At 34.6% G+C, this 11773-nt stretch overlaps 1 protein-coding gene across 6 annotated transcripts; it reads left to right on the forward strand.

Moving 5' to 3' along the window:
• The first annotated feature begins 4248 nt into the window (after positions 1-4248).
• LOC149532614 (cationic amino acid transporter 6, chloroplastic-like) lies at positions 4249-9586 on the forward strand. Of its 6 annotated transcripts, none has more exons than XM_089803264.1 (7): positions 4758-4875; positions 5396-5443; positions 5603-6042; positions 6142-6364; positions 7353-7704; positions 8204-8438; positions 8783-9586. In XM_089803264.1, the coding sequence occupies exons 3-7, from the start codon at positions 5646-5648 to the stop codon at positions 9382-9384; spliced, it is 1809 nt and encodes a 602-aa protein (XP_089659390.1). In that variant the 5' UTR covers positions 4758-4875; positions 5396-5443; positions 5603-5645; the 3' UTR covers positions 9385-9586. The 6 variants fall into 6 exon arrangements, with proteins under 6 accessions (XP_089659388.1, XP_089659390.1, XP_089659386.1 ...); XM_089803265.1 differs by lacking the exon at positions 4758-4875 and adding an exon at positions 4943-5088; XM_089803262.1 differs by lacking the exon at positions 4758-4875 and adding an exon at positions 4249-4558 and having other exon boundaries at positions 5396-6042.
• Positions 9587-11773: the final 2187 nt, after the last annotated feature.

The following is an 11773-nucleotide window of genomic DNA, read 5'->3' on the forward strand; positions in this document are numbered from 1 at the left end:
CAAGTCCTGCTTTGATGCAAAGAATATGCTCAAAGTGTTTGAGGTGAAATACAAATTGGAGATGTATGAGGTCTTGAGACCTATATTTGATCTAAATGGATATGATAGGGATGTGTTGCAGAGTGGGAGTGTGATCAAACACATTACCAATGTTGAAGACTATTGGGTGGATTGTAAATATGAGTTTGAAAGTCAAGATCATGCTTTCACTAGGCTCACAATAGAGCAAATAATGTGAAGAGGTTTCTAAATAAGTGATGACTAAATAAATTACTTGGTAATAAAACTAAGATAATTAAAATGTGAGTACCTGGTGATTGATCCAAGCATATAGGCTTGGTGGTATATCCGAGGGCATGTGTTTATATGGCATTTTTCTGAGGGCACAATGTGATGGCCTCCCTGGGGAGAGTTTTGTAGAATATTTAGCTTGGGCTCCATGATGCCAAGCAACCTACTCTCCACCAAAATCCTTACATAGTAGACCCATAGAGTTCCTGACTAGGACCTATTGTATTGCATTGTCTCATGATCTTGGGTTCATTCCTCTATACTATTTGGCATGAGTGTTAGCCTTGGATAATTGTCTTGCATGTTTTTGAGGTCGGATCACTATCTCCATCAGAAAAATTTGAGTGGGTATATAGGTTCCATGTGGTTGGGATGTGTAGCTACCTTTACCACTATTGGGAAATGATGTACAGAGTTGGCCTTTCTCCTTGTTTAGTTCCAGAGCTAGATGCTCGCTTGGTTCTCTGTATCTTCTAGAGTATGTTTCCATGTGATTTATATTATTTCAATTCATAGAGATAGTTGATTTACATTCATGTATGTTATTGTGATGTTACTCTTTTGCATGATCATTAGATGTTATGGATTAGGTGATTAGATGTTTAATTCATCCCTTTCAACGTGCTTAGTTATTGTACATTCATTCGAGTGTTCAAGCCATGATTATTATGGATCTAGTACTCCCTAGTGTGGAGGTTCTAACTCTTTTCCCCCTCTAATTGTTCATCAAGTTGTTTCTTTGCATTCCTGGGTGATAGAGGGTCAACATTGCCCAGACAATGTTGGAAAATTATTGCATGCCTTAAGGAGATATATCTTACAATACTAGAAAGTATCACAGAGTAGTTATAATTTCTATTGTGTCACACTGGTAAAGTATCACATGATAATAGTAAGGTCTATCATGCGCTCCCTGAAAGTATCACCTAGTATTTATAAGAAGTATCACGCAATACTAGAAAAGTATCACCCTATAGTACTAGGAAATGTTGTACAATACTGGAAAAGTATATATCTTTGCCAAAATTTTCTCAAGCAAACAAGTATCTCCAGACTTGTTGGTCAATAGTTGAAGGTTGCTTTGGGTACCCTCTCAGGATGTGTTCTTTCTTAGGCCCCAATAAGTCAGATATCTTTGATTTCTCATTTTCGTAAACTTTCATAGTTGGTTTTAGACGTGTTAGTAAGTAGCGACACTTGGAGATTCATTGGTTTCTTGGATTGGTTGGTTAAGTCATCCATTGCAATCTTATGATGGATTTCATGTTGATGTTGTTTAATTCCATGCTTGTTTAAGAAAATATTGGCTATTATTCATCCTTGTTCCAAGGATCTCTAGGTGGGGCATTAAATACTATCTCACTCGGCATCAATAGGCTTGCTCAGACATTACTATGCTTGGTCATTACAACACTTCTTTATACATTTTCTCGATAGTAACTAACACTTGGCTTGAACTATTTTGTTCGACATCTACATAGGTTCCTTAATCTTCTACTTCAGCTCCTTCATTGACCATGCAATACTGATACTTGATCAAACTTATCCTTTTAACTTGTTTCAATTCTTAGCTTCATCCAACTATCTTCTTCACTTTATGTATTGATTGAATAACACATTATCTTTTCAAGGACTAATTTATCAAGTGCCCATTGTATTTCTATGATATTTAACACATCTCAACTCAACCTTCCACTAGGTCATCTCATGATCTCTTCTTTCCAAACCCTCTTCATCAATCCAATAATATGGCACTCTACACAATTAGTAAATGTCTCTCCAATAGGTTTGACATGAATGACATCATAACAATTTCTCTGATTGTAGTTTCCAATAAAAATATGCTAAGCATTCAACTCAATATCCTTAGTTATACATCTTTTCTATTGTCAAATGACATGAACTGTACGAGTCAAATTGAGAACATTAAAACTAATTAGATACATTTATTGAGATATTTTGACATAATATAATAGAGATATTTAGCAAGAAAATATATTCATTTGTAATTAATAAGCTATTATTTTAATAATAGGAACAATCATATCGCACACACACACACACACACCCCAAACCTTCTAACCAATATGAGCTATAATATTTTTATAACACCTCCACATGAAGACTATACTCATCTGAAAAGACAAAATAAATTAGATATCGATAAAGGAAAATTACATGTTCATATGTAAGAGGCTAGGAATGCAATTATAATCAATATTTTTTATTTATTAAATGTTTGTGCCTATTTTAGAAAGGTAATTGTATATGATAACCAACTTGGTTGCTTCAATTAGAGTTTTGAAATGCTAAACACAAAATAATTTAGTTAACCATTTCAATACCCTTAATGAAACATCCTCTTAGTTGTTGCATGTCATGATCTATAAGAGATGGAATTGAGAGTTAAACATTTAAAATATTCATGTTTTGAAATTGCTTGATATCATTTAATAGAAATATCAAATATGCATATATATTCATTAATAACCAATACGCTATTATTTATATTTGTGTTACAATATCATTACCTTGATGTAGGGATTATGATATTTAACCCTATTTTTATAGACCAAAAACCTAAGAAAGATGAAATAATGAAAGTCTTACTAACATAGAGGACAACATTTTCCTTGGTAGGTTCTCATTTCTTTATTAACATATCTCAATTTTGTTAGATGTGTAGTTGTGGGGACTAACTTTGTCAACATGTAGTGGTTGCATGGAACATAATAAAATCTTTATTTTTTTAGAAATGTAAAATATACAAGGTAGTTACTTACAACCAAGGTTTGAAGGTGTGACACATTATCCAACTCAATAAAATAGCATGTGTATTGTAAAGTGTCAAAATTTCTTTTTAAAGATTTGAAACCGAAATTTAATTTAAAAATCCCTAGTAATTGAATTAAAATATACCATTTATTGTTAATTGAATACTATATTTATATGTAAAATATAACATATATGACCTTAAGTGGACCAAATACCTATTAGTAATCATAAATGTTTGTTATCTTTAACTTTTATATCCAACAAAAAGGACCAATAGTTGAATACAAGAAAATTATTTGTTGTTATGAAAACATCATATTATTATATAAAATATAACTTATATCCTACTTAAATGGACAAATAATTGAACACAAACTTTTCAAACAATCTCGCATAACTCATGGAAAAATACATGATATTTATTATGTTCAATACTTATATTTGTGATAAGACAAATTATTAATACAAAATGGACTATGAATATGTAACTTTCATATTTTAACAAATAGAAAAGGGACTATTCATCAAAAAATTATTCCTACAAAATACTCCAAGTCATATACATTACTATTCTAATAGTTATACATGTAAGACTATTATTTATTCACCAAGATAACAGTACTTGTTTAAGTGACGCTCTTATTTTATCAACTAAAAGTGTTATTTTTTAGAAATACAAGTAAAATGAATAATTATGATATCTTGTTTGAAACAAAAAAAAAACTTATTTTCTCACTTCTTAGTAAAGTTACTTTTATTTTAACTAACATTTCCTTTTCTTTTAATTTTCATACAAGATTATATTATCACAATATTTTTGAATTTTCATACAGATTATATAATCACAATACATAATATAATACATTACATGACATAATAAGACACAAGTAACTGTACAACTATTAGTCCCTTTACAACTATGACCCTTCTTCCCTAATACGGAGGAGAGAAGTCAACTAGGAATGTTAGATAATGTGTGAGTGGGCTTTATTTTACACATGGAGAGAAGTAGAAACGTAAAGAGAAAAGCATTGTAAGCATTGTTGCTGTGGAAAGAAGCGAAGATAAGCCAGAATGAGTACAAGTCACTTTATTCCTTGGCTCTTTTAATGTTCACTGTAAAATGCTTATGCTGATTTTAGAAAGTGCTTGAAATCTTGACTTTAACGACCTTATAGTATCACACTATAGAATACTGGTGCATGACCTACCATATGCGAGAACAGTGAATAAATGTGAATTTCCATGGTCTTCAAAGGGAGAAATGGATTCATTACAGTTGAGTTTAGACGAGTACAACCAGGTTTAAATCAGATTCTAACGGACCCACTTCAGGCAAACAAGTTGCAAGGGCCATGGAGGATCCAAAACCTTAGCATGAGCATTGGTGTTTTTTCGGTGCTGTTTATACTGCGTAAAGCTGTTTTGAGGAATAAGCATTCTTTCTATTCACTGGAAACTGACATTAACTGTCAACCATTCTCAAATTGAGGTTAGGGGATTACTGTTCATGCTACTTTTGAATAATTAATGGTGTGCCCATATGCCTATCATCATTCAATCGTATTTTAATGTCCACGACTCTAGTAGGTAGAGATTCAGACGGCCTCAAAAAATAATAGCCCTGCCCTGCCCATTTTTTTAAGGAGAATGGGTGTTATAAGTACATCACATCCGCTCACTTTCTTTGCATAGTGTTTCTTGTTTTCATACTCTCGCAGCTTCGAATTATCTCCTTCCATCTGGAATGCAAATTATTTTCATGTCCGCCATTCCTCGATATGCTTTGTCACAGTTGGGAGGAAATTGGTTTGTCCCTTCATCCACTTAGGACAAACCCAAACCTTTGCTCTGCATTCAATTAACTTGTTAAATCCTTCCGAGTCTCTTTTTTGTTGGAGTCTTAAACTTTGTATCTACACAAGAGTCTGTTCTTGAGGATTCTTTTTTATTCGAGATTCAATCTTTATTTCAAATGATGTGTTTATGTGGGTAGGCCGATATGTTTATGTGTGGGAGTCTGTAAGTCTTTTTGTGAGATTTTTCAATCAAAGATTTAATCTTTAGTAGAACGATATGTTTATGTGTGGGAGTCTGTAAATCTTATATCTACACAAAAATCTGTTCTTGAAGAATTTTTTTTTATATATCAAATGTATTTATGTGTATGATATGTGTGGGAGTCTTTAAGTTTTTCATATCTACACACAAGTCTGGGATTTTTTATTGAAGATTCAATCTTTATTTCAAATGTGTTTATGTGGGTAGGATGATATGTTTATGTGTGAGAAAGATTCAATCTTTATCTGAAATGTGTTTATGTGGGCAGGATGATATGTTTATGCTGGGAGTCTGTAAATTGTATATCTACCCAAAGGTCTGTTCTTGAAGGATTTCTTTATTGAAGATTCAATCGTCATCTCATAAACACAAGGATGATATGATATGCTTATGTAGGTAGGATGGTATGTTTCTGAGGGAAAGGTGATATATAAAGACTGAAAGATTAGATATTTTGTGACTCTCTTCTTGCAAGGTTGAATTTTTTTCAGAGAGAGTAAAGAAAGGAGGATCTTGTCATGGAGGATGATGGTGGGAAAGATATGGGTGGTTCTTTTTCGGGATGTTTGAGTTATAAAAACGCTCTGAGTGAGACACCGAGGCGGCTGATGGAGCGGGCAGGGGCAACGCTGACCCCTGTGCAAGAGATGACGCAGGTCAGGCAGCGGTCAGGGGCAGATATGAGGAGGAAATTGGAGTGGTATGATTTGATAGCGTTGGGAGTTGGAGGAATGCTTGGGGCAGGGGTTTTTGTCACCACGGGCACCGTTGCCCGTGATAAATCCGGGCCTGCTGTTGTGGTGTCATATTTGGTGGCAGGGCTGTGTGCTTTGCTTTCAGCTTTCTGTTACACAGAGTTTGCAGTGGAGATTCCTGTGGCCGGTGGAGCTTTTAGTTATCTTCGCATAACTTTTGGTATGCTTTTATTGCTTCTTCACTTCTTTGAGTTTCTCTTCTTCTTTTTAAAACCTTTTTTGAGGCGTTCTGACATTGGGAAAAAATGATTGGGAACAGGTGAATTTGCAGGGTATTTTGCTGGAGCTAATCTACTGATGGAGTATGTGTTGTCTAATGCTGCTGTTGCCCGCAGTTTCACCTCGAATTTTGCAAGTGTGTTTGGGATAATGCATGAGAATGCTTGGCGATTGCCGGTTAAAGGATTGGCTGATGGATACAATATACTTGATTTTTTGGCTGTGGGTCTGGTCATGTTACTTACTTTGTGCCTCTGTTACAGGTTTTGATTCATCTCGAAAGACTTGCTGCAAGTTCAGAAATTTTGGATCTATGGTTTATCAATCTTGGTTTGAACATTGAGTTTTGGTTAAGGAGACTGAAGTTGATATTTAAATAGATATCTATTGTGAGGTGTTGTGATACTTAGCTTTTCTCAGATGAGTTCCAGAGTAGTTATTTCAATGAAATTACCATGAGTTTTATATTTGTGTTTTCAAAATTCAAATTCAAATTTAGTGCTCTTGTTCAAGAGGAGTTAAAATTAGTACTTGCAAGAACTTGTATTGCATTGATTTCAAGTTAATGTTTGAATGAAACAGAATACTTCCAACTGATTAAAAATAAAAGAATTGATATTGATACTCAATGTTCCTGGTGAGGTCATTCTCTTTGGGTTTGAACATGGAGATCCAAGTTCAAATCTGAAGGGACACTTATTGTATGTTTTTATTTTTTATTTTAGTAGTTAGTTTTTAAAGTTGAGGGGGTCTTTAGTGCTGTTGTTAAAAAGCAGTTATAGTTAGTCTCATGCTTGTGCTTGCAAGAACTTGTATTCATTTAATGGTGATGCCTCCATGAACATAGTATTTGTGAATGATTATCAATTTAGTGTGGCTGTTCAAAAAAAGCTAAAATTAGTTTCATATCATGTCTCTTTGGATTCAAACATGAAGATTCAAGCTCAACTCTAAAGGAACATGTAATGTAGAATTTTAAGTTGTGATTCTTGATCTATTCAATAGGAACATGTAATGTAGAATTTTAAGTTGTGATTCTTGATCTATTCAATAGATTTCAAGACAGTTGAGTTGATTTGTAATACGATTATTCAAAAAGAACTAAAATAAGTAGCCACAAGAATTTGTATTGATTTCAGGTTTGATACTCATCCTGATTTTCTATCAATGTTCCACAGTCAGAATATTTGTGAATAATTAGCAATATTTTTTTTCTCCCAAATCTTGATGGAGCTTCTTTAATGTTTGCAGCACTAAAGAGAGCTCAATGTTGAACATAGTGGTGACTTTCTTCCACCTGCTCTTGTTTGGATTTATTATAGTTGCGGGGTTCCATTATGGAGATTTCCACAATCTGAGTAATACATCAGAGAATTCTGAGTTAGCAGGAGGATTTGCACCCTTTGGGGCGCGAGGTGTATTCGTGGGAGCTGCAACGGTTTTCTTCAGCTACATAGGGTATGATTCAGTTTCTACAATGGCAGAGGAGATCAAACATCCTGCAAAGAGTCTTCCTCTCGGACTTTCTGGATCTGTGATAATAGTTTCTTTGCTCTACTGCCTCATGTCCCTTTCACTCTGCCTTCTCTTGCCTTACGATAAGGTAAATTCATGCCTCATATTTCAGATCACTATTATTGTCTAATAATAATAATAATTTATTTGATTGACTCATGTCACGGCACGCACTTTTAAGAAAGGTTTTGATTGCCCTGTTAAAGTTATGCGAGTACAAACTGTTGTTGGACAAAATGTGCCTCCTTTGTTTTTAATATATATGGGTATAAATCAGTTAGTAGTGTTAGACATTCGACTGGTTTGGACGAGCATAGGGAATATTAAACTTTTTCATGGGTGAATGCTTTTGAGGTGTTAGTGGATGGGCGCTTTTATTAAGTCTTCAACAGTTGATTAGATAGAGAATTGCAACGATGTTCCTTATTCATCTTTCGGTTCTCCACTCGATCTATTATCATTACAGAAATATGCTTTCTTTTTCTTTTTCTTTTTTAAGTTTTTCATTGATAAGGTAAGTATTGGATTGAGGGAAAAGAATGAAAGTAATGGGTTAATTGTTTTTGTTTCTCTCTGAATGATTACAGATTGGGAGACATTCAGCGGCTTTCCCAGAGGCTTTTAGGGAATCGGTGGGGTGGAAGTGGGGTTCAAACATGGTGGGCGTGGGGGCGAGCTTAGGAATACTTGCATCACTTCTGGTTGCAATGCTTGGTCAGGCCAGATATTTGTGTGTTATTGGGCGAGCCCGATTGATTCCCTATTGGTTTGCACGAGTCCATCCCACCACTGGCACGCCCATGAATGCTACCGTCTTCCTAGGTAAGACTAGCAAAACAAACTTCCGTATACTAAGACCTCAAGGAAGGTACTTATGAGCCATTCATTATTGCTTTGAATCATAAGATAGATGGTGGATGATTTGAGAGGTCAAAAAGTTTTCCATCTATGTTTCTTCTTTTCCTCTTCCATATCATCATGGTAGGTTACACTTGTTAATAGCTTGTGTTCTTATAAGTAGAGAACTAGTTCACTTGAACTTATATAAGTGTTGTATATGTTGTATAATGTTTAATTTGTTATCATGAGTCTACTATTTGTAGAGAGGCTTAGAAGTATGTGCATCACTAGATGTTAACACCATTTCTATAATGGTCTCTATATAGGTGTTTGTACGGCGGCCATTGCGTTATTCACCGAGTTAAATATCGTCTTGAACATGATTTCTATTGGTGCATTTGTGGTGTTCTACATTGTTGCGAATGCTCTCATCTACCGGAGGTATGTTAAAATTGGAGTCACCAACCCCTTGCCAACAATTGTTTTCCTACTAGTATTCTCAGCAAGTGCCACTGGATTTTCTCTATTTTGGCATCTCAAGAAGCATAGTTGGTGGGGTCTGATCACATTTGGCACCGTTTCAATTCTACTGATCGCTTTCTTTCAGTTCTTTGTTCCCATTGTCCATCACCCGAAAGATTGGGGGGTTCCTCTCATGCCATGGTTCCCTGCTGCTTCTATCTTCCTCAATGTTTTTCTCCTAAGCACTCTTGACAAAGAGTCCTATGAAAGGTTTGGAATATGGACTCTATTGGCAGTTCTCTTCTATGTTTTCTATGGTGTACATTCTACCCATGATGCGGAGGCATGTGAAGGACAAGCAACAAACCCAAGTGCACAACCTCCTCAAGGCAAGGAGGGGGCAATCTCTGGCTTGGCATTCCCTGACGGAGATCATGAACTCAAAGTTGAGATAATACGACTATAATGACAAACGAGAATATACCCAGAACCGCCTCTAACCAAGACTACTACTTTTAACATTGCCGTCTTTGGTACAAGTCTCACAGTATCTTGTATTTATCTCCCTCTTCTATGTAATCCAAGACAAAGTCGAAAATAACAGAATAAATAGTAAGACAATTGGCATGGAAACTTTTATAGAAAAAGCCAGACACGTGGTTTTTATAGACTGGTACTATTGTTTTCTTTATGGGCTCTCACTTTCCAAGGTACAATGTAGAAATTTCAAAAAGTTCATAGTTTAAGACATCTTATAGCAGGATCCCGGTCAGCTAACTTCTAGAAAAAGCATAGATTATCTCTTTTAAAAGGGGTTTTCCAAGCATTGATCACACTCAACAATCTATTCTGAAAAACAGGAAGTGATTTTTCTACTATAAGTTTTGAAAGAGTGTAAAGATTTATATGATAAAAACTTCATGGGATTCATATGACTAAGTTGTGGCATTGCTAATATTGCTACTAAGATTCAAATTTCTATTACATTGCTGTAATTACAACCTTGTGACTTTGCTGATCTAATATGTTTGTAGATTTTGAAGCGCCAAATGGTCATGTCAGTGGCTTCACATGTCTTCATGTTTGTGTCTCAAGACCTTAGCCACACTGATATACGCAAGAGATCAATGTTCGGTGGTTTTACGTTTATTCTATATCCTCACTAGACTAGTACCTTCGTCACACTGATATACACATAAGAACTGTGTTCTGTAGTTTTAAGTTTATACTAGTTATATCCTCAGTAGACTAGTATACTCACATATTTTGTACCTACTGGTCTAATCACACTCTCTTTGATATTCTATATTGAATCTATCTGCCACTCTCTCCATGCTTAAGTGCAAAATCTTTCAGTTAGGGATTTTTCACCCACAAATCACAAAATTCAAAGTAGGAGCTCAAGTATCCACAAGAATGATGACAAAGCTGGCGGACCATACTGTTTTATTGTATTTGTCAGTCAGCGATAGATGATCCCGTCTAAACGGACTCCGTGGGGTGAAAACCTAAAAAGCTTTGTCCCTCCATAAAAGGAAAACTAGGAACGTAATAATTCTATAATTCTCTCCTGTACTAAACTCCGTTGGAAGCATTTGTGTGGATTTGGATGTTCAGGTCATTTTTGGGTCCCATATCTTATAAATTTCCCTGAATCCAAAGAGAAAAAACCCGTCCCAAACAATCTCAAAGATTTGGTTATCACGTCATAAGAATGAAAACTCGGTACTCTCTCAATGCTACATGTAAGGTGGATATCTTGGATTCAAGAAAGGAGGTGACAAAGTGCATAAAGTTATTTGTTTGTGGGTTAAAATCAAAGTGCACTTACTCATAAAAACACAAATACATTCCTATCGCCATTATGAGTGGTGGGTTCTTTTGTGATAATAGCATCATCATCATCTCTCCATTCTTGGATTCTTCCAGATTATGTACGAATAGAGAGGAGTGTTAATAAAGCGTGAGTGAAATGTGTTTGGTCCGGTCGCATAAAACATGTCATCTATTGGTTAAAACAAAAGAAGCAGATCTTGCTAGAATTTCCTTTATTGATTTTGGGTACAGGAAGCCTCTCCCACTACAGACCATGAATTCCAAATATAAGTTGGCCTGCGGACACGGGGTCTATGATTAGATTCATAACGAGAGTTGCTGCACTGTGACTTTCATCTTGTTTTTGCCAAGTTTTAGAGAAAATAATAATAATGAATTCCGTTGCCACCAGTCAAAGCTTGTGATAAGTTTCACAGTTCTTATCATTGTGGGTTTCTTTTTCAAGTTCTTATCCATTGCATTTGGATGAGGACCAAAGTTTATCATTCACTCTCTAATGAATATACATAACATATTTGGAAAACTTCTCTTTCCATCTATATAAAATAAATAGGAAATAAATTTTTTATTCTTTTTATGCGAAAGAAGCTACAATAAAAACATCTATTTCTTGGAAATCAAGGAGAGTGGTCATATTTCTTTTCACAAATTTTTATTATAATTTCTTTTATAGATTTCTCTAAAATGATATTAAAAAGCATCAATTTTGAAGAGTTTAATGCATATCTATCAATATATTTAAGATGTTTATACAATATTTATATGTATTTCTTATTAATATTTATCTTACACTATTACTAAAAAATGAGATAAAACCATAACTACAACAAAGTTATGAGGGCATACAATTATATAAAAAAGATTAAATAATATCATTATTAAATTTAGTAATTTGTATATTCCAACATCAAGTATGAGAATAAAAGATATGTGTTGGAAGGTCCTTCGTTTTATGAACAATGGTCGAACGAATATCACTATCCACATCAACTAGAATAGAAGAGACGATATAGGAGATA

Source organism: Cupressus sempervirens, chromosome 10 (genome assembly GCF_028749045.1).
Source record: "Cupressus sempervirens isolate cs-2001-9-10 chromosome 10, ASM2874904v1, whole genome shotgun sequence".
NCBI classification, from domain to species: domain Eukaryota; kingdom Viridiplantae; phylum Streptophyta; class Pinopsida; order Cupressales; family Cupressaceae; genus Cupressus; species Cupressus sempervirens.

Coding starts and splice junctions, on each gene's coding strand:
- LOC149532614 (XM_089803262.1), top strand. CDS start 5,646: ATGGAGGATGATGGTGGGAAAGATATGGGTGGTTCTTTTTCGGGATGT. Junction 6,365..7,352: donor ACTTTGTGCCTCTGTTACAG/GTTTTGATTCAT, acceptor TAATGTTTGCAG/CACTAAAGAGAGCTCAATGT. Junction 7,705..8,203: donor TTCTCTTGCCTTACGATAAG/GTAAATTCATGC, acceptor GAATGATTACAG/ATTGGGAGACATTCAGCGGC.